Genomic DNA, 23,005 nt, shown 5'->3' on the forward strand with positions numbered 1-23,005 from the left:
CTGCCCGTCCAGCGCCCACCCCTGCTTCTCATCGCCCACAGCACCCTAGCCTGAGAGGCCACAGCTTAAGAAAAGAGCTCTTTATTCCACGTCGTCCGATATTTTTACACAAGTAAAATAAAATGCATATCTCTATATACCGCGATCTGGGTGGGAGGCGGCGTTCTGGAACAAACGCTGCCGCCGAACCCTGTAAACATGATGGGGTGGAGATGGGGGTGGCGGGCGGGAGGCGTCCGTCGGGGCTGTCTCTTATACACATCTAGATGTGTATAAGAGACAGCGCTCCATCTGTGCGGCTGGGGGGGCAGGGGCACCTGACGTTGGAACTGTCCCAGGCTGTCCCACCTGTGGTGCCAGGCATCTCCCCTTCTTCTGGGGCCTTGTGATGGGGGAGAGGCTGCCCGTCCAGCGCCCACCCCTGCTTCTCATCGCCCACAGCACCCTAGCCTGAGAGGCCACAGCTTAAGAAAAGAGCTCTTTATTCCACGTCGTCCGATATTTTTACACAAGTAAAATAAAATGCATATCTCTATATACCGCGATCTGGGTGGGAGGCGGCGTTCTGGAACAAACGCTGCCGCCGAACCCTGTAAACATGATGGGGTGGAGATGGGGGTGGCGGGCGGGAGGCGTCCGTCGGGGAGGGCCTGGCCTGGCCTGCCCCACGGGTCGGCCGCCCGGCTGGCTGGCGGCGTGGAGAGAGACCCCGTATGTACAAACACCTGGCTGCTGAGCACGCTCTTGTGTCCGCTGGGGGTCAGCAGGGCCCCAGCACTGTCCAGAGCACCAGTGCCAGGCCCAGGGGGGCGAGGCTGCAGGCGAGGCTGGGCAGGGCACCTGAGCCCTCTGAGTCACCAGTCCCGCCACCCCCGCTGCCTGCCTGGCCCAGACGGCAGTGGCTGCGGGTGCGGTTCTTTCGGGAACAGCCTGGCCTCCGGCGAGGGCCTGAGGTGGGGAACCCTGGTGGCTCAGAGCCCTCGGGCCGCACTGCGGTGAGCGGGGGCTCAGCAGAGCCAGGCAGAGTCCCAAAGGGGGAGTCATTGATGTGCCGTGGGCCAGAGCCGTTGCCTGGGGGGCTGTCACCAGGCGGCACGCGTCCCTTCAGCGCATTGCCTGCTGAAGCCGGTCTCCCAGGCTCTAGTACCGAGGCCTTGTCAGCGGCGTCTGGCTGGCAGCACTTGGGAAGCCCCAGCAGCTCCTCGTCGGTGGCCCTGCCAGTCCAGATGGGATGGTAAGGGCCGGTGGCCACAGCGCAGCCCTGCAGGTCATTGGCAGCTAGGCGTTTCAGGTCACGACCAGCCAGGCGTTGAGGGAGGCTGCAGGGCACCTCGGAGGAGGAGCCGCGGAACTTCTGCAGCCAGGCCCAGAGCGGGCGTGCCCGGCAGTCACACACCCAGGGGTTGTCGTTGAGCCTCAGGTACTGCAGGGCACGCAGGGGTGCCAGGGCCTCGGCGGGCAGCGCTGATAGGTTGTTGGCAAACAGATAGAGTGTCATGAGGCGGCCAAGGTCACGAAAGGCGTGTGGATGCACGTGGGCCACGCGGTTCTGGTGCAGCAGGAGACGGTCGAGGCTGTGCAGGCCGCGGAAGGCGCGCTCGGGCACGCTGGAGATGCGGTTGCCGTGCAGGAAGAGGTGTGTGAGGTTGCCCAGGTCGCGGAAGGTGTCATCAGGCAGCGCCTGCAGTGCGTTGTCCTGCAGGTAGAGGTACTGCAGGGCAGCCAGGCCGCGGAACAGGCCTGGACCCAGCTCCTGCAGGCCGCAGCGGTCCAGGTGCAGCGTGTGCAGGCGGCCCAGGCCGTGGAAGGTGGCAGGGTCCACAGACCGGAGCTGTGCATTGTCGCTGAGGTCCAGCTGCTCCAGGAGGGCCAGGCCAGCGAAGGCGGCCGCGTCAATTCGGGCCAGCACGTTTGAGTGCAGCCACAGGATGGTGAGGTTGCGGCAGGCGCGGAAGCTGGCAGCTGGCACATGTGAGATGCGGTTGCCGTGCAGGAAGATGCGCTGGCTGGAGGCAGGGATGCCCGCGGGCACAGCCTGAAGGCCCTGCTGGGGGCAGCTTGTTGTCACCTTGGGCTCATTGTAGCATACACAGGCGCCTGGGCACGGGGCTGCCACCCGCCAGGCCTGCAGCCACAGCACCCATGCCAGCAGCCGGCTCCCTGTGGGCAGAAGACAGAGTGGTTAGCAGGCAGGGCAGGGGTCCTGGAGAAGTTGGAGGTTTTGCTAGAGCCAGGTGGGCCCTGGGGATTGGGTCTCAGGAAGGCCTGGGGCTAGGTCCAAGATGTGGCCATCACTCCGGGAATCGCGGTGTTGGAATCCCTGCTTCACAGGCCTCATGGACGACGCTGGGCTAGAACATGCCTTGGAGCCACACACTCCACCCTGGAAGCCACATCTTCAGACTCCCCATACCACACATCCGGTGCCCACACACCCGGGAGCAGCCCACTGGGTCACCAGGGGAACTCACTTGAAGGCCTCCTGGAATGGGCGCTGGCAACTGCAGGCACCTCCTCAGGACTCCGGTGAACACAGAGCCCGCACTGCACGAGTCTCCGGGGGTCCCAGTGGGGGTTCCACCCACAGGGCCTAGGAAACACTGCAGCGGGGCTGGGGTCTCTCTGGGTACCTCTGCTATCTCAGAAACAAGCTCCTGGATGCCCAAGGGTGGGGGTAGAGGGCGAGTGTGTCCAGGGCTCGGGAGGAGGAGTCACGTCCCACAACCACCCAGGCAGGCTGCTCCCTCCTCCACACATCCTCCTTTCAAGCACTTCCTGACTTGGCAGGAACCCCCTCCTGAAGCCTCCGCCCCCTGGCCTCATTCTCTGCTCCATCTCCTCCCTGGGAGGAGTTCACTCCTCCCCAGCCAACCCCTGCCGTGCCAGCTGCCTGCACCCCTCCCACCCAGATGCCATCAGCAAGGACAGCCTCCCAGTGGGTTCTCCCCCGGCCCCAGGGGCCTGCAACCCCTCCTCCAGTACAGGGCCAGATACACCCGGGGCTTCATCAAGGCCCTGCATGGGCAGTAGTACCTGCTGGGGTGCCACATCCAGAGCTGGTCTCACCAGCGGGGTCACCCACTCCGGAGTAAGCTCTCCTGCCTCTCATTCCACCATTGAGCCCCCACCCCTTTCGAATGCTGAAAATTCTTTCCGCCTTCAGGAGTGAGTCTATTAAAATGTGAATCCCCCTGGGAGGGTTATAGCTTATCAGCCAACACTTGAGTTATCAGCTAACACCTGCATTGACAGCTAACACCTTCCTCGGCAGCTGGCTAAGAGCAGGATTCTGCAGACAGGAGGCCAGCTAAGTGCTGGGGTTGGAGCCAGGCAGGAGGAATGAGCAGACCACAGGCCAGCTTCCCCAACCCAGAACTGTGACCCTGGGGCCCTCCCACCCGCATGGGGCCCCTGCCCCACTGGGTCCTGTCTACTTGGGCAGACAGTGCACATGCCCCAAGCACAGAGCCCAGCAAGCCCAGAACGCACAGTGATCGCTGGGCATGTGCGTCCTCCCAGACTCAGGTTCACAGGTCCTGAGACCCCCTTCCCCACAGCCTGGGGGCCTCCTCTGCCACACTCCCAGCCCCAGGGCCATTTGTTGGCTACCAGGGAAATGGCAGCCCAGGGATGGGGGTCCAGAGGCCCCTCCCTGGGTAGACTGGGCGAGGAAAGCACCTAGCCTTGGGTTCTCTTTAAATTGCAGACACTCTCTCTGCTCTCTTCCTATACACTCTTCCTAGGAAGGTGGGGCCTGACCATGCCAGCTCCCCATTGCTGTCTCACCTGCTGTCACCTGCTGTGCTATGTAAATGGCACTTCCTGTCCTGGGGCCAGGTGGGGTGGAGGCCCTAGGTGCTCTGGGGGCAGGGTCAGGACTCACATTACCAACCACACCACACCACCAACTGTGGGGGTCACCAATTGAGCCTTGTCACCAACCATACGGTGTGACTGACTGCACCCACCAAGACTAGCCACCCATGGTGGCCACACCTGCCACATCACCACTGAGCCACGCCACCATCCCACCGCCGTCCTGTGGCTCCAGGCCCGAAGCTGTGGGCTGAGAGTCTGGCTGTGGTCGGGGCTCAGCTTACTCCCCGTGAACCGAGCCCTGTGCTCAGGGATCTCCTCCCTCCTGAAGCTGCTGTGTCCACTCTAAACATGGCCCCAGTGAGGAGCCAGAACTGAGCCACACGGTGGTGCGGGGTCAGGGGAGACATGGGAGGACACTGGGGAGTGGCCACGTGGCGCTCAGTTCTGCCAGGAAGTGGGTATTGGGCGCAAAGACACGGCTCGGTTCCTGCTGAAACAACTGCTTTTCGTAAACCAACTTCTGAGAGTCGGGTGAGGTGGGCTCTCTCCTCACTGCAGCCACGGTAATTGGCTCCAGCCCGGCCCCCCTTGGGGCCTGCCCGCTGGTCTCCATGGCAACCCCTCTGCTGAGCGAGCAGGAGGGGGCATCTTTTTATGAGATAATCAAACCCAACTTTGCAGCATGGGTTTGTCTTCACAGCCAGGGTTCCGAGGTGAGGGAGACCCAGCCAGGTGGTGGGAGGGCGTCCTCTGACCCCACCCCAGGGGGCCAGACCTGTGACTCACTGGCCTCCTCCCTGTCCCCATGGTGGACTGCAGCCCCTCACAACCCCAAAAGACCTCCCTGGCCTGTGGCCCCTGACCTGTCCCCTGGGTTCTGCAGCCTCAAGGCCACAGGGTCTCTCTGGCCCTCTATCTGCCTTTCTCTGTCTTCTATCTGCCCGGCCAACTCTAACAGGATACTCCACTGTCCTTCTGGAGACAGCCTGGCCTCCCTGCCTGCCATCACCCCACTTTCCACGTTCACCCAGTCTCACCCTGGTCCCAGTTCTCACAGATCATCCAGTATGAGCTCTGTCCTTCTTGCCCCCTGTATATGGGGTGAGCAACCAGCCCTGCCACGGCCCCAGCTCTCACAGAGAAACCATGGAGAGTGTGCCTGTCCACCGTCCCCACCCAGGACGGCCCTGCGGCCACCTGAGCCTGTGAGGGCCCCAGCAGGCTCTCCTCCGTCTCCAAGCTGCACACAAACTGGCACATCTGTGCCTCTCCCACCCTCCCAGGCCAATTTGCATCTCTTCTTTCCTCCAGGGTCTCCTCCTGGGACCCCCCCCCGGAGGATGGCCCTGCTGGCTGTCAGGGCTGGGTCAAAGCTGGGAGCTCCTGTCTCAGCCCAGGCCTGGCTCCGGAGCCACGGTCTGGGGAGGGCTGGCTCTCCTGCCTGGAAGGCTCTGAGCTTTCCCGGGGGGACAGTGACCGGATACTGACCCGGGGCCTCTCCCTGTAGCAGCCAGACTGGGCAGGGCAGGACCCAGGATTACCAGGCTGAAGGCCCAGGAGGCTGGGCAGCAAACAGTCCAGGACGCGTCCCCCTGACGGGAGCAACAGGCGGCCCAGGTGGGCACCTGCACCATCGGCTCCGCTGAGTGGAGGGCTGTTCACATTCACCGAAGGAGGGAGTGAGGAGGGAGGGGGAGGGGGGAGGAAGTCGGAGGAGGCAGAGGGAGGAGGATGAGCAGGGCAGGAGCAGAGGTGAGGGGTGGAGAAAGGGGATGGGGAGGTGGCGGTGGGAGGTGTTCTGGGGATGCGCCCAGCTGATGGGCAGGCAGGCGGCTGCTGAGGTCAGCAGCTCACCCCAGCAGCCCAGGTAGCTAAGCCAAGCTGAGCAGTGATGGCCTTCTTCATGTTGTCCCTGACCCCAACTGTTCCTGGGGCCCCGCCCACCTCCGTGCCCTGCCAAGCCTGGGCTGAGGTCCCACAGGGATGCCTCTGCCTCTGCCCAGCGAGGCCAGGAGGCAGCGCAGGGCAGGTAGCTGTGGAGGCCCCGAGCACCGGCTTTCATCGCACACAGCTCGGCGCCCTCAGGCCCCGATGCCGCCCCTGGGCTGTGATCACCGGAGGGTCCCATCACCTGCTATAAAAAGATGTGAGTCAGCAATACATTTACAGATTAGGAAACTGAGGCAGTGAGTGGTGAAACCCTGCCCTGCTCCCACCCCAGACTACCCAGGCAGAGAGGTGGCCAAGGGAGACAGTCACAGTGCTGCCCAGAGGGACCATGAGGCATGTCCTGCCCAAGCATGAAGGCTGGGGGCCTGGCTAGTAATGGGGGAGGGTACGGAGGGGCTGGGCTGCAGGCCACGTGCAGAGGGGCAGGCAGGCAGCATGCTCCTGTGCCAAGGGTGGCTGGGAGGGGAATCTCCAGGGAGGTTCTGAGCTGCTGCTTCCCAGGGCTGGGGTAAGAGGCTGCAGAGGGCTGGGGCTGGGGGTGGGGCCAGCTGTAGCACAGCTGGGACAGCAGTCAGCTCAGGATCCTCTCGGACACCAGCCATGTCCCCGTGAGGCGGTCACGTCACAGACCACAGTTATGAGGCAGAACAGGAGGCCACAGCTCAGTGCACCAAGGCCAGAAATAGCTCTGGGCGGGGGTGGCGGGCCTGTGTCATCCCCACACCACAGAGGGTCAGGGCACCCCTCCCACGCCTGCTCCCCACTCCTGGCCCTCCACCACTGACTCACTCCCCCCGCCCCCCCCCCCATCTGTCCCCCAATCCTCGCTTGCTTCTCACATGCACACCCACCCGCCATCCATCCTCAGGCCCACAGACACGTGCAGGGGCAGCCAGAATTCCCATGGCGTTTCCTGTGCCCTTCCAGGGCTCCGGGTGCTGGGGCAGGAGGTTGGCAGCAGCTCCTGGTGGGGGCAGTCTGCCCTTGAGGGGTCCTGAATATCCTAGGGAAGTGGGTACCAGCCCCTGTTGCCCTGGCCCTGGCCCCTGCTCCTTGTTAATCTTGGCTGCGATGGCGGGGTAGGCAGGTGAGGTCAATACCAGGCAAGGACACCTGCCATGGTGAGAGGGCACTGGGCCCAGACTGAAGCAGCTCCAGGCCTAGCTAGCTACATGCTGTGGAGGAAACTGAGGCCCAGTGTGGGAGCCTTCGGGACTGGCTTCCTGAGTGTGCCTGGTGCTCCCTCAGCCCCTTTGGCTCCATGCCTTGCCCTGGCCAGTAGGGCTTGTCCCTGCCCTGTGTTGCTGGGCTCACCAGAGACAACGAGATGTGGGTGGGTCCAGGGCCAGCAGCCAGGCCACGGGCTGGACCCTTCAGTCCAGCAAATTCTCTTGGAGGGGGTGTCAAGTTTATTGACCCATTTTACAGATGAGGAACATGAGAACTGGTGTGGGTATAATCAATAGCAAACACCATCAAAGGTCAAATGCAGTCATATGCTACTTACAAGAAACGTGCCTGAAAGTACACAAAATCTTATAATTAAATATATTGTCAGACAAATAATAACAAGTAAAGCAGGAGAAGCCACAGCCCCGGGGGCTAGCGGGCCTCCCACCCTCATGGCCCCAGGGGTGTTAAAAGGTCTTGCTGGGCAGTAAAGGCTTAGCCACCCCCGCTCCTAACCTGAGCTCCACGGTCCTGTTTCCAGCCAGCAGGGCACCCTGAGAGGATACACCTTTCAAGTCACAGACCCTGAAGCTAGCAGAGGATGGCCTGGCCAGGTGAGAGCTGGCAGCCCTGGATGGCACCCTCACCCCAAGGACACATCAATGTGGGCCACAATGTGCAAGATCATCTACTCCCTTGGCCCTCCGTCTGTCCCTGGGCAAGGTGTGAAGTGGCCCCTGTCGTAGGTGCTGTGCGGAGTGTTGCCCACACAAGACCAGGCCGAGGAGCCAGGTTCCAGGCACTCACGGTCCAGGGCCAGCTGACCACGGGTGGCCACCCTGCTGCACGATAGGTGCCCTACGGGAGGGTTAGGAGCCACAGAGGCCTGAGCTGGCCCCAGGCAGCATGAGGATGTTGGCAGGAGCCCAGGAGCCCACTGCCAGCCAAAGGGTCTTGGCAGAGCTCCTAGTGGACAGGATCCTTGGCCTGGCACCTAGGCCTCAAGGATTCATGTTTGGTCAAGGCTGGGCTGCCTGTGTGGAGGGCTCCAGAACCTTGCCCCATCCAGCCCACACACCCCTCACTGGAGGTGCACCCTCCTCGGCTCCCACCCCAGTGAGCCCCACACTGGGGGTCCCTGGGGGCTCTGCCCAGTGGAAGCCTCACCCAGCCCAGGGCACAGCCAGTATCCCCTTGCCCCACAGGAGGTTAGAGCCCACCCTGCTCCTCCACGCTCCATCAGGAGCCAACAAACACCCGCTGCCTAATTATCTGGAGAATTCTGTCTCCACCAAGGGCTCATCTTGGTCCCACAGCTAATTCAATCCAGCAGCCACAGCGAGCTGAGTCCCCAGAGGACACTAATGAGGAAGTGGCCGGTAGCTGGCATGCTCCCACCCTGGGGGTGCACCCTGAGCCAGGCCTGGGCCCAGCATTGCCATACACCTGCCTCCCAGGCCCATCTGCCTGCCTGACCCTGCCCAGTACCTGGTGCCTAGCCCTCCATTCCCATGGGCTAGCATCCAGACCTAAGCCCCAGGCCTCCCACACTCCCCCAGGGCCCTGAATCTGCTGCACGCACAAGGCTGACCACTGCCTGTGAGCCCAGAGTGTTGGCCTTGACAGGGCAGGAGGAAGTACAAGAGCACATGCTCAGGGTGCACGAGCCAGGAGCACAGACTCAGTGCATACAATGGGGACCCCCGGGGGTGCACACAATAGGCACGCATGCTGGAAACACACAATAAGAGCCCCCAGGCTGGTCAGGGCTCAGGCAGAGTCCACTGAGCAGTAGAGGGTTGCTGGGATGTGAGCCCCTCCTAGGAGCCAGGGCCCGGCTGGAGGGTCTGCGCGCTACTGCAGCGGAGGAAGACGGGTGGGCACATGCCCATGCGTTCTCTCGCCCTCAGCACTTGTAAAACATGATCAACCAGGCAGGCGAGCGGCCTCTGCCCGAGCAGAATTTATTCTGCTGTGAAAAGACACGTGTGGGTCCTGAGGCTCTTGCCGGCTCGTTCTCAGCAGCCTTGGATCAGCCTCAGTCAGCAGGAGAGCAGCTGGACAGGCTCCCATTGGAGCCATCCCAGGGACCGCCCAGCCCTTCACGTTACAAACTAAGCTGGGGGCAGCAGCTGGCCCATGGCACAGGAGCAGTGCCTGGTAAGACCACAGAGAAGCCCAGCCAGGCAGGGCCAGTGGGATCCAGCGCTCCCCAGGGGATGAGGAGTCCAAGAGGCGGCAGAGGATCCTCCTCAGCCTGGGATGCTCCCATTGGAATTCCCCCAGCTGAGGCCAGAGCTCCGTGTCCGGGGGCCGGAGTGGAACCTTTGTCAGAGCCGACGGGCCTTGGCCTCCTGTTCTACTGGCACCTGGCAAACTGGCCCAAGGGCTGGCTGCTGCTTCTGTAAAGGATGTGTTATTGGCGGCCAGCCACACCTATGTGTTCACGCATTGTCCATGGCTGCTTTCCCGCGACAACAGCAGAGCTGAGTTGTTATGACACACTGTGTGGCCCACAAAGCTGGAATTATTTAGTATCACACCATTCACATCAACAGTTTGCCAACCTGGTTTGTGAGCAAGCCGAGTGTGGGTGCTGCCACCTTCACCCTCACAATGGCCCCAGCAGTTCACTCAGACCCCCACCTAATGAAAAGGAAACCAAGGGTCAGAGAAGACCACAGTCCTGCTGAAGTCACATAGCCAGGTGAAAAGAGCCTAGCAACCTCAGTGCAGGCTCAGCTCTGCGGAGACCTGGGCAAGCTCAGCATCTCATGGAGGCCTAGGGTGAGGGGTTCTAGGCAAGAAAGAGACTCAGAAATACTGAAATACTCTGCAGGTCAAAATAAAAACATCATTTTTGTAAAGAGGCTGTCAGGAGGCTCACAGTCAAACATGCATAAAATAGGACAACTTAACACAAATAAGCTGGGAGGGGTGGCTCACACAGCCTCCTGAGTAGCTGGGATTACACACACACACACACACACACACACACACAAAGAGAACAGAATGGTTGTAAGGAGAGGGGAACAGCAGAGGAAATGACACAGTCCGACTTGGGAGGAAAGGACTCGGGTGGCACTTCAGAGGAGATAAATCCAGTGCAGGTAGTTTTGAGCAGGACGGTGGTTTAACTGAGGTAGGGGTTCTCTGGGGACAGGGCCTCTCCATGCCAGTCCACCCACCCTGGAACCCTGCAGAGGCTGGGCCAAGGCCCCTCCCTGCACCTTGTATCAGGGACTCTGGCCAGGTCACACCAAGGTGGTTTATGACCCATTAACATCAAGCTGCCTCCCTCGGTGGACAGGACCTGGAAAGAGGTGACTGGGGCAGATCCATGTTAATGTACTTCCCAGGACATCAGGATTCCAGCCTCTGCTAAAGGGATCTTCACAGTTAAAAACAAAGAAATATTAAAGATGAGAACACTTGGTCCAGGAAACAAGAGAGGAAAGGGAGTGCAGTTCCTCCTTGCAAACAGGATGCCCTGGACCACCCTCCACGGCCTCAGGCCTGGTTGCTCCTGCAGACCCATGGCCAAGATTGTGAAGGAAAACTAGGCTGTGGAGGCATTTTCTGTCCTTGTTATCATCATTGTAAACATACTTATCATCACCATCATCATCCTATCATCATCACCATCCTCATTACCATCCTCACCACTATCACCACCATCATCATCACCATCATCACCATCACCATTACCATCCTCATCACCATCACCATCATCACTATCATCACCACTATCATCATCACCATCCTCATCACCATCATCACCATCCTCATCACCATGATCACCATCACTATCATCACCATCCTCATCACCATAATCACCATCCTCAACACCATCATCACCATTACCATCATCACCATCACTATCATCATCACTATCATCATCACCATCCTCATCACCATCATCACCATCCTCAACACCATCATCACCATCACTATCACCATCACTATCATCATCACCATCCTCAACACCATTATCACCATTACCATCATCACCATCACTATCATCATCATCACCATCCTCATCCTCATCACCATCACCATCCTCAACACCATCATCACCATTACCATCATCACCATCACTATCATCATCACCATCCTCAACACCATCATCACCATCACTATCACCATCACTATCATCACCATCCTCATCACCATCATCACCATCACTAACACCATCACTATCATCATCACTATCATCATCACCATCCTCATCACCATCATCACCATCACTATCACCATCACTATCATCATCACCATCCTCAACACCATCATCACCATCACTATCACCATCACCATCATCACCATCCTCAACACCATCATCACCATCACTATCACCATCACTATCATCATCACCATCCTCATCACCATCACCACCCTCACCATCCTCACCACCATCATCACATCACAAGCATCACCATCCTCACCACCATCATCACATCACTAGCATCACCATCCTCATCACCATCATCACTATCACCATCACTATCATCACCATCCTCATCAACATCACCATCATCCTCATCACCACCATTACCATCACTATCATCATCACCATTGTCACCATCATCCTTATCCTCATCACCATCACTATAACCATCATCACCATCCTCATCCTCAGCCTTCCCATCATCATCCTCATCATCATCAGCATCCTCATCACTATCATCACCATCACCATCCTCATCCTTGTCACCTCATCACCATCATCATCCCAATCACCATCATCAGCAACCTCATCACCATCATCACCATCATCCTTATCCTCATCACTATCATCACCATCATCAGCATCACCAACCTCATCCTCATCACCATCATCACCATCACCATCCTCATCACCATCCTCATCCTTGTCACCATCATCACTCTCCTCATCCTCATCACCATCAGCATCATCACTATCATCACCATCCTCATCCTTGTCACCATCACCACCATCAGCATCCTCATCACCTACATCACCCTCCTTATCCTTGTCACCATCACCATCATCCTCATCCTCATCACTATCCTCATCCTCATCACCAGCATTACCATCAGCATCCACATCCTTGTCACCATCATCATCTTCATCATCATCACTGTCATCACCACTATCATCACACCAGTTCTGTGTAAGGCCCTTAGATAGTGGGCAGCCTGGGGCTGATCTCACACAAGGATAGGAAGCCCCAGGTGATCAGTGGGTCAGTACTGGGTGGACAGCAGATATCCCTGGGCAGATGCCCTGGCTCAAGGATGGGGAGGGGAAGAGGACAAGGGACAGGGAGTAAGGAATGAGGGTCCCTTGCCTCCCTGGGACAGCCCAAGGTGCAGCCTTTCCTCATTCCTGGAGGTTTCAGGACATCCCTGTACTGCATCCTCCCATAGTACAGTGAGGGGGTGACTGTCAACCCCACTCCTCAGATGAGGCACTGACTGAGGCAAGTGTCTTGCTGGCCATCTTGCGAGGCCAGGAGACAAGGCACACAATCTGGGCTCCAAGATCCCTGTCCACCCCCATCCTCATCACCACTATCCTTATCACCATGATCATCCCCAGGTGACCAGAGCAGACCCTGAGCCCCAGGGATGACACAGCAGGGAGGGGCAGCCACTCTGGGCTCCCTAGTTCCCCATAGCACCTCAACCTCAGGCCAGGAGGCTGCCTTCCCAGGGATGGCTGAGGGTGGGCCCTGGAGTCTTGCAGCCCTGGGCTCAGATGCAGCCTCTGCACCCCCTCACAGAGTAGGCAGAGAAACAGCCAGCCCCCTCCAAATCTGTCCCCACACCAGTGATGTGAGGACAATGAGAGCACCGACCACCCCCACAGGACCCCAAAGAAACCCCACCCAGCATCCTGCCTCCCCAGAGGCCTGCCTATCTGACCTGGGTCAGCCGCATCTCAGGTGAGGAGCCCATGGAGGCAAGGTACAGCTCACAGTGTCCCAGAGCCACAAGGACCCCTCTGCTCCAGTGGTCTTGCAAGGCCACTCTGGCCTGACCTGGCAGTAGGCCTGCTTTATCGAGGAGATATGGCAGGCAGGAGCCTGGCTGCATCTGGGCTGGAGGAGGGGGCAGCAGCCAGGCTGTGCTACAAACCCACCTGGAGCTACTTCCTCGCTGCTTCTGCCCATCTCAGCCTCAGCAGAGAAACGAGGCTCGAGGACAGGCCTGAGGCCTGGTGCAGCCTGACTCATCTCATGAGAGACCCAGCCTGTGCTCAGAGTCGAGTTGCTGTGGCTTCTCATGCAACACTGATGGTCCCCCTCCCCTGCTCACCCACCATGTATTAGACACAGGGATCTGCATGACAGACACGTGTTCCTCCCCTCCAGAAACCCACTGAAATGAGGGTGATGCAGAGTGAGGAGTGGGGAGCACAGTGACAGGCTGCTCCCCTGGAGAAACACCCAGAGAAAGGGATCCAGGGGCACCCAGGACCGATGGGCAGAAGAAAAGCTCCATCTCAACAGAGCAGTCAACCAGCTTCCCTCATAAAAGTGACCAGAAAACCAGTGACCACCAGGCATCTGGAAAACACATCAATGCAGAAAAAGAGGGAGAACGATGCTGGAGGAAGCCGACGGTATGGGAAAAAGATAAAAATTAGGAGAAACATCTCATTTGTGTCTTCCTAGGCATAGACGGGGATTTAAAACAAGAACAGGGTGCTATGAGCAAGGAGGCATCAGACAAAAAGAGAGAGCACCTGGAAATTAAAAATAGAATCACTAAAATTAAAAAAAAAAATCAATACAAGTGTTAGAAAACAAGGTCAAAGAAATCTTCCAGAAAGAAAAACAAAGGAGAAAGAAACATGAATGAGATTTGGGAGACAAATATAGGGGGGTTGAACATCTAAGGGGTGTTCCGGAAGAGAAAACAAAAAACTGAGAAAAGCTAGCAAAGAAATAATACCAGAAAACTTTCCAAAGCTAAGTACCCAGTCCTCCACTGGGCATTCACAGTGCACTTTCAGGCCCCCAGCAGTCAAGAGAGGCCTGAAGCTCCAGGAGGAGAAGCTGGTCACACAGATGCAACATGAAGCCACATGCAGCAGTGCACGCCGGTAATCCCAGCACTTTGGGAGACTGAGGTGGGAGGACTGCTTGAGGCCAGGGGTTTGAGACCAGCCTGCGCAACACAGTGAGACCTTGTCTCTACAAAAAACTACAAAATTAGCCAGGTGTGGTGATGCATGCCTGTAATCCCAGCTACTTGGGAGGCTGAGGTGGAAGGATTGCTTGAGCCCAGAAGTTTGAGGCTGCAGTGAGCCATGATCATGCCACTGCACTCCAGCCTGGGTGACAGAGTGAGACTCTTTCCCCCCCAAAAAACAAAAAACAAAAAAAAGAAAACACACACACACACACAAAAGAAGATGCACTGTGGTATTGGCTGTCTTCACAGCACACTAGATGCCAGGAAACAACAACACTGCAACAGCTTCATAGCTCTGAGGGGAAACTAATTTCAACATGGAATTCTGGACCGAGACAATCCAGCTTGAACATACTGGTAAATACAGGAAGACTTCCGGAATGATTCTTCACTATATCTTCTTTACAGAGTTAGTCAGGCTTGTGCTTCAGCCAAAATGAAGTGCAAACCCAGAAAGAGGAAAACGTGGGACCCAGGAAGCATTAACTGAAATCTCAACAGGCGGTGAAGGGAAGTTATGGGGCAGCAGGACAAGAGCTTGGGGTGAATCTTTACCCATGGGAAAAATGAGACCCCGATAGAAGTCCTGATGTGGGGAGGAGTAAGCCCATGAGGGTGGTGGATGCAGAAAAAACATCAACTGTAAGCCCCAAGAAAAACAAAAGGCCATGAAAGAGAAGGAAGGTCATCCACCCCATGGCAGGATTGCGAACAACATTTATGTGACCTGGGTTGGGAAACACTGGCTGTGAATTTAACTGATGGCAGCGAGACAGCTGTGCCGGGGGGTGTGCTGGAGGAGACAGAACTGGATAGAAGCTGAGGAAATGTGGTGGCAACCACTGGCAAAGCCAGGCAACAGAGGCAACAGTGGCTGCCTCCCACGAGGACGCGGGGCAGGGGCAGCTTGAGCCCATTCTCCAGACCAGCCTCCGAGGCCGGGTGCAGGTGTTAACTCTGTGCAATATGTTGTTGACCGAATGTTATTGTTTTTAAAAACAACTGCGTATTTGGCACTAAAATCTCAGAAAACAGAGATAAATAAAAAGAAAAAAAGAAAGTGTATCTTCCAGAAGGTGGAGACAAATGTGGGTTAGAAGCAGGTGTCTCCAAGGTGCAGGAGGAGAGAGGAACGGTGAGAGCCCAAGAACACCTGGACACACAGCCCGGGGCAGCTGGCAGCTGGCCAGGGAGGATCCACATGCCGCTTTTCGGTCCCCTGCTCAGTCGAGTGGCTGAGGATGCATCTGGGTCTCCCAGGACACTATGGGCTCTCAGCCCCAGAGACTCCGCAATCCACACACCCAAAGGGGCAGCTTCTGGCCTAAAAGCCCAACTCTGTGCTTGGGCCTTCTCTGCAGGCCAGGCAGCTGCTCCCCTCGCCCAGCCTCAGAGTTCCTGCCTGCCCACCCAGCCCAGCCCTCACACTGTGATGAAGCCCCATCCCTGGATTCCCCTTACCCCTGCCTGCTCCTGTCCCCTCCTTGTCCCAGATCTGAGCCCCCCACTCCAGGCTGGGGCCCCTCAGGAGCAGAGGGTAGGGGTGTGCGGTCAACACCCGGCAGGGGTCACTTAGCACTGGGGTGGGTGCGCAGCCCCCGATCCTCCTTCCTGACCCTGGCTGAGTGCACACAGGCTTCTCTCAGCTGCTATGAGAGCCCCCAATGCGTCTCCGCAACCAAACCGATGCACGCACACAGCGGCGACGTGAATAAGTAATTGCTCTTTTATTAACAAGTGATAAATTATTCCTATATGATTGTGTGTGATAACTCTTCCGTATTTGAAATCAATTTGGGATGGAAACTGTTGTCGGCTTCTCACCCACGATGGGGGGAGGCCCAGGTGCCGCTGCCTCTTGGAAAACGAGGTCAGTGTATTTCAGCTACTTCCTGAGGCTGATGCGCCGCCCCACTGCGCAGGGCCAGGGGAAGGGGGTCAGCTGCCCTCCGGGAGGCCGGGCAGTCCAGCCTTATTTCCTCAGCATCTCTGTCTGGGACCCACCCCACCGAGCCCAGGGCACAGAGGGGTCCCCCAAGGCCACACTGGGAGTCACCACAGGGTCATCAGGGGTCGGGGGGCCATGCACAGGCCATACTGCACTTGTCCCCCCATGTAAGCCCCAAAGACTGGGCAGCCTCACCTTTCATCCCACAGAGGACACCCCAGCAGCCAGCTGGTCTCCTGGCCTGCCCAGGTCACCCCACGGGTGGCTTCTCAAACCTGCAAAGGCGTAAGCCATTCTCCTGAAACTGTCCTGATGATTTTACAACAGCCCTGCCCCCATCCCCTTTCCTTCCTCCCCCAGCCTCACAGAGTAGGGTCCGGGGACTCAGCCTGTTCAGGGCAGCCCCTGAGCCAGGCCTCAGCACCTCTTCTGTTAATGCATATTTAAAACCTTGCAACCCACCGGGAAGCCAGCCAGCCAGCCAGTGCCTCCCTCCCAGGCCAGGCGTGCAGGAAGCCATGCCCCATCCTGCTCGCTCCTCCACTGGCTGCTTCTCCAAACCCCATCATGGCTGCAGCAGGCCTGGAGGCCCAGTCACCCCCAGGCCCAGTCACATGATCCTACTCAGGCACCACCTGTGGCTCCTGCCTGGGTTTCTCATCTGAGAAATGGGAGGGCTGGGTCTGGGTGAGGCACTTCTGTGGGCCCACTCCCAGGGTCTCCTTCACACCCCTCCACCTTCCACCCACTGCCAGGGTGCCCATTCCACTCCACACCTCACTGGTCCACTTAGCAGGCCTCTGTGTGGCTTGTTTCTGTTGGTTAAGGCACCCTGAGCTTCAGGCTCCACAGGGGCTGGTGACCCGCATACAGGAGGTGCTCCATAAATGTTTGTCATGTGAATGCACTAAATGCTCATCACTAAGGGCAAGTGGCAGGCTTTGTGCAGCTATGGAAACAGCATTCCCCAGGATGTTCAGCCGTGGGAGAGAGCCTTGGCCCACAGCCGATGAGGCAACGGATGCTCCTGGGGTGGGGGCATGGCTTCAGTACCCCAATGCCAAGGGCGTGGTCTCTAAGTAGCAACATGGATAGCTTTACTTCGGTTACAACTCAATGTCTGTGTCTCCCCCAGAATCACATGTTGAAGCCCTAATCCCCAGTGTGATGGTATTTGGAGGCAGGGCCTTCCGGAGGTGATTAGGGTTAGATAAGGTCACGAGGCTGGGGCCCTCACCATGGCATTAGTGGCCTGGAAGAGAAAGAGACCCCAGAGAGCACATGCCCTCCTCTCTCTCCACCCTTCCATCCCCCACCACGTGAGGGCACAGTGAGGAAGTGGCTATCTGCAAGCCAGGAAGGGAACTCCCACCAGAACCAGCCCATGCTGGCACCCTGATCTCAGACTTCCAGCCTCCAGAACTGTCAGGAAATGCGCTTCCATTGTTTAGTACACCCTGTCTATCGTATTTTGTCATGGCAGCCTGATCAGACTACTACAACTTCCTTCTTAAAACTTTGGTGTATTTTTCCACAATTTTCTACAATGAACATGATCTTGTAAAATAAAATCAAGGGTGTTTTTCTTTTTCTTTTTTTCTTTTCTTTTTTTATTTTTTTGAGACGGAGTCTCACTCTTCTTGCCCAAGCTGGAGTGCAATGGCACAATCTCGGCTCACTGCAACCTCTGCCTCCTGGGTTCAAGTGATTCTCCTGCCTCAGCCTCCAGAGTAGTTGGGACTGCAGGTGTGCACCACCATGCCCAGCTAATTTTTGCATTTTCAGTAGAGACGGGGTTTCACTGTGTTAGCCAGGATGGTCTCGATCTCCTGACCTCGTGATCCACCCTTCTTGGCCTCCCAAAGTGCTGGGATTACAGGTGTGAGCCACCACACCCGGCTAAGGGTGTTTTTCGTCTGCTCTGTTTGGTCTCATGCTGACACTGGGCCTGGTGGAAGGGTGGGTGAGTCTGTCTTGCAGGTGGCAGGAGCCCCCTCCATGAGCTCCCACACCCCAGGGTCCCTGCCCATTGTGATTGGCCCTGCAGGGCAGTCCTGGAAACAGGTCAGGGCTCGGGGCCCTGGCTCTGCCTGGGGAGGTCTCAGGCAGGCCCCCCAACCTCTCAGAACTGGTTCCCTCAGTTGGAAATGGAGATAATAAGGCCCACCTCATGGCGGGGGGTGGAGGTGGCACATAGCTCATGGTGGGTGCACAGGAAATGCCTGATCCACCCACCAAGAATGGGGCAGCCTGCACCTGGCCTCTCCCTGGAGGACCTTCTCACATCACCCCCGGGGGGACCACCATCCCCATCCCGCAGAGGAGAAAGCCCTTGGCTCCAAGGCCAAGTTGCAGCTAGGAAGTGCTCTGCTGGCATCCTACCTGGCTCTGACCCCAGGCCTGAAGCCAGCACCGCCTGGGGCTCTGTTGCTCCAAGGCCATCGCCTCTACTGGCTTTTGCTCAAGGAGCTCCCCCTCCAGAATGCCCTGCTCTATTCCCAGACACACTCCCTCTGGGGGGCTCTTCTCCCCCAGCCCCAACCCTGCCACCCCTTCCCAATCCCTTCCTCATCTACCTTGCCAAGGTGTCCATCCTCAGACCCAATGGGGCCACCATGGGAGCCCAGCTGGGAGTAATAGCCCATAAGCTCCTGTCCATGGGGTACTCAGGCTTGGCTGAGCATAAGTGACAGGCTAGGTGGGTCTCGACCTCACCATGGGCCTGGGGTAGCCCCATGCAAGTGAGGATGACAAACACAGTGGACACCCCCAGGCAGAAAGTGAGCCACAGGGGGCTGTGCAGGACTGCAGCCCTTCCCTCCCCTCAATTCACTGGAGAGTAACCTGTTACTCCCCCCGCTCCCAGGGCCCTCATCACCTCGAGACCCGGAGGCAGTGATGGAGACTGTCCTGCAACATCAAGCTCCCTGTGATCTGGGGGCCAGGGGATCCTGAGTACCCTGCCTCCTGGAGCGCTCTGCCTGCAGGGGACAGTAGCAACACCTTCAGGTAGGGTGGTTGGGGTGGCTTCCTGGAGGAAGTGATACCTCAGCCAGCGGGGGTGGGGGTGGTCCTGACATATGCCAAGGCTGCGGGTCAAATGTGCACTGTCTCTCGGCCAGGAGGGTGGAGGCACTGGATCACTGTGGCCTCAGGTGTCCAAGTCACCTGCCCCTGGCGTCCCTGGCTATGACAAAGGCCCTGGTGGGCAGCTCGGGGTTGCGGGCAGGCCATGGCATAGGGGAGGGCACAAAGGGAGGTTGGTGCCCCACCCATCACCCATCGTCCGCCTCAGGCCACCCCAGGGGACCGGCCTCCGCTCCGGCAGCGGGTGAAGAATGGAGTCCATTAGGGCCGCCATCTGTCTCAGCCGTGACGGGTCCTCGCGGTGACATCCGGGAGGTATGTAGATAGAATATCTTTATGGGGAGAGTTTTTCTTTTGCCAATTTTCAAATAGGAAGCCAGACACTTGTCACACCTGTCCCTGTGTCAGCCTCTGCCTGACATAAATTGGGGCCGAGGCAGGGAGATGAAAGACAGCCTGGACGCAGCTGGGTGTGCAGGGGCCACGTGTCAGGCTGAGGGAGCACCAGAGTCGCGGCAGCCTCCCGCTGGGGCCAAGGAGAGCTCGCCCCGCGGTCCACCTCCGCAGTCTCTGCCCCTCCCTCCACTCCCCTCTGGACCCACAAGTTCTTCACCTGCCCTCCCCCAAACCAGAACCCTCTAAGCATCTCACACGGGCAGTGGACTGTCCTGCAGCCACTGGGCTTCTGCTAGGGGACACTGGAGCCTCCTCAGTCTGCAGGCCAGCAGCTCCAGCTCCTCTTTCAGACCTGGGGCCAGTGTGGCCTCCATGAGTGCTCAATGTGGGGGGCTCAGAGTCCTCAACCCCCCCCCACCGCCGGCACTCCTAGGGACCTTGTGGGCTTCAGCATGTCTCCCTGGAATCTGAGGGGCTTGGGGGTAGGGCATGTCAAGAATCTCAAGGTCCCTGCCGCCCAGCACGGGACTGTCTTGGAACTGATGCCAGGAAGAATTTGCTAAGAGAATGAAGGGAGAAGCAAGTGACCACGGGGGGCCTCCCCTGCATCAGGGACTGGCCCAGGGCCCCCGGGAGTGTATCTTGGTGCCTGAAACTGCACCAAGGATGAGGAGGGGAGGACCCTCCCCAGGGGACACTTGGGGTTCACCTGGCAGGCCACACTCAAGTTCACAGTCCCCCATGGTCCCAGCAGGTGGGGCACGGGATGCACCCAGCTGAGGGGACTGTGGCAGTCCTGCTTCTGCATCACATGGCCCTAGGGGGCTCATCTGTAGCCCCGAAGGGAACCTCGAGAAGCCAATCCCTGCTAGGCTCATGGGCTACTACCTCATACAGCCCCACCCCTTGGGAGGCCCTGAGGAGCCCTGGGGTTGGGTAGGGCATGACCGGCCAGCTCCATGCTCCCTGACAAGGGGGCCTGGATGTCCAGGGAGAGCTGGGGGGGAAGCGGAGACTCAAGTGGAGAGTGTGTGGGAGGGAACTTGGTTGGGTTCCACAAAGGAGGGGGCACCAGGGCCGACTCCCAGGTTCCTGGTGGCATGTGTGGAGGCAGGTGGGGCCAGGAGCACCAGCACGGCACATCCGGCGTGACCTCTGGCCGGCTCCTCAGCCCTCCCTCAACAGCCGTGCTGGTAGCTGGCCAGGCCTGGGCGAGTGGGTTCCCCAAGTAGGTTGAATGGGCTTCTGGGATAGAGGCCATGCCTGGGGTCAGGTGGCCCACCCTCCCAATACCCAGTCCCACCCTGCCCTGCCATCACTGAGGACTCTGCCCAAGGACCAGGCAGGGACGGGGCATCCTCTCCAACTGCACTTCGAGGCCAGCACAAGTGAAGGGCGGGACAGAAGCCTCCACACAACAAAGGCAGAGGACCCCATACTTCCCTCTGAGTCAGCGCAGAGGTCCTGCGGCAGAGCTCCCATTGGAACCCAAACCGCGCCGCAGGCTCCTCCCTGAGAAATGGGGACTTCTCCACATGCACCCAGCCTCCCCTCTGGACTCTACAGCTGCTAGCCCTGCCTGGAGCCTGTGCACCCCACTCCTACCCCATCATGGCCTCTCAGCCCCACCGTCACTTGGGCTCCCCTGGCATGAACTAATGTGTCTCTCAGGATGTCCTATGAGGACCCTCACAGCAGAAGGACTGATGGGGAGGGGTGGCCCCAGAGAGCAGTTCCTTCTCTGTACCCACCAGGGTTCAGCAGAGGCTCCTGCTTCAGGCAGTACAGTGGAGCCCACATGCCCATCCCCACTGGCCACACGGGCTGGCCAGAGTCCAGCCTGCATCCCCCCAGAGCAGGACAGGACAGGTAACAAAGGGCTGAAAATCTGGGAGGCCCCCAGGAGGTGAGGGCCCGGCCACCCCTTCCCACAAGGCCCCGAGGCCCCAATCACCAGTCTCGATTTCCACAGCTAGTTTAGCCCAGGCCACGAAGGGGTGTGCAAGTGCCTGGCCTGGACGAAGGGGGTCCCTGGAGCAGGTACACCAGGAGCCTGCAGCTTGCCCAAATCAAGCTTCCACGATGGCTGGGCCCTGTGGGCAGAGCACACTCACCACCGCTCCAGTTTCACAATAGCCACATGTGGATAGGAGGCTCAGAGGGTAGGGGCTCCCCGGGGGAAACAGAGCGACCCTTGTGCAGCCATCTGGGCCAACTGATCTGCACCTAACAGCCAGCCTTGAGGGCCACCAACCCTGGGGTCTCCCAGAGCTGACCCAGGGACAGACGGGCACCAGGCACTGCCCACGAAGGTGCAAATGATCCTCCTCACCGGCACCTGGGCCCTCCCTCCCTGCCAGTGTGGCTGTCCCACTCTTCATGGCTTTCTGCATCCTCAAGCTAGGCCTGGGCTCTTCAGGTGGAAAGGCGAAGGCAGACACAGGTGCCAGGCACTGGGATCTAGGGACAGGGGTTTCCCTGGTGAGGATGGAAAAGAAGGTTCCTACATGAGACCCTCTCTAGCCCAGGCCCTGAAAACAAAGGGGCCAAAGCTTCATCTAGGGGCAGCCATGGGGGAGTTTAGGCAGGCAGCGCCTGGCTGGAAACATGTCTTAAGGAAGCAGTTGAATCCCTGGGTGGGGAATAAGATGATAGGCAGGGAGACGGGGCCAGCTGTGGCCACAGGCCGGGGACGGAGGCCAGGTCTGAGGCTGGCCCTCAGTGAGGAGTGAAGGGGATGGACCAGAAGATGGGGTGCAAGTTTGACACAGATTTTGCCTTTGGGGAGAGGGAAGAGGCTGGGACTCCGGGCTTGGACGTTGGGTATGGAGGATGTGACACTAGCAGATGGGCTGGATCTGGAGGTTCAAGGTGTGCAGTCGGGGGAGCTGTGTGTGCCAGAGAGATGCGGAACTGCCGGGGCACGAGGGAGCCTGAACCCCTGCTCCAGTGCACAGACCTGGCACACGGCAGGGAGGAGGCAGTCACCGTTCCCTGACCCGCCTGGGCCTGGGAGGCAGGGCAGAGCTGGTGACAGGCCAGGCTGGGGCCTTGGAATGACATCTGGCATATAGCAGTGGAGGAGGGGGCGAATAACTGGGGACTGTGGACTCCCAGCTGGAATCCACCTCCACCTTCCACATCCATGCACTGCCTTTCGGTCTTTACTGAGCACCTGTTGTGTGCAGGGGCTGCCCTAGGCCCTGAGACCACCAAGGACCAGCCCTCCACAACCCCAGCCCTGCACTCAGCCCCCGCCCACTTCCTCCAGAGCCCCACACCCCACACATCGAGGACTCCAGGCGTTTCCCCACTCTTGAGGGCCCTGAGCTGGGAACACCACCTCTGGCTACCAGCCGTGGACTGCAGATGAGGCCTACGGTGACCAGGAAGGGTGGAGCTGCCCAAGGTCACACAGCAAGCTGACACTGCACAAGCTGATCCCACGGCTGCCCAGCCTTGGGGAATGGGGGA

At 58.6% G+C, this 23,005-nt stretch overlaps 1 protein-coding gene across 1 annotated transcript in view; it reads right to left on the reverse strand.

Moving 5' to 3' along the window:
- Positions 1-465: 465 nt before the first annotated feature.
- Positions 466-23,005, reverse strand: part of RTN4R (reticulon 4 receptor) — a 68,875-nt gene continuing 46,335 nt past the window's right edge. The window contains exon 3 of the mRNA XM_011986072.1: positions 466-2,160. Coding sequence (XP_011841462.1) covers positions 761-2,160 — 1,400 coding nt within the window. The 3' untranslated portion in view covers positions 466-760. The remainder of the gene's footprint in view (positions 2,161-23,005) is intronic.

The sequence above is a fragment of the Mandrillus leucophaeus genome, unplaced genomic scaffold, assembly GCF_000951045.1.
Source record: "Mandrillus leucophaeus isolate KB7577 unplaced genomic scaffold, Mleu.le_1.0 Scaffold291, whole genome shotgun sequence".
In the NCBI taxonomy this organism is placed as follows: Eukaryota; Metazoa; Chordata; class Mammalia; order Primates; family Cercopithecidae; genus Mandrillus; species Mandrillus leucophaeus.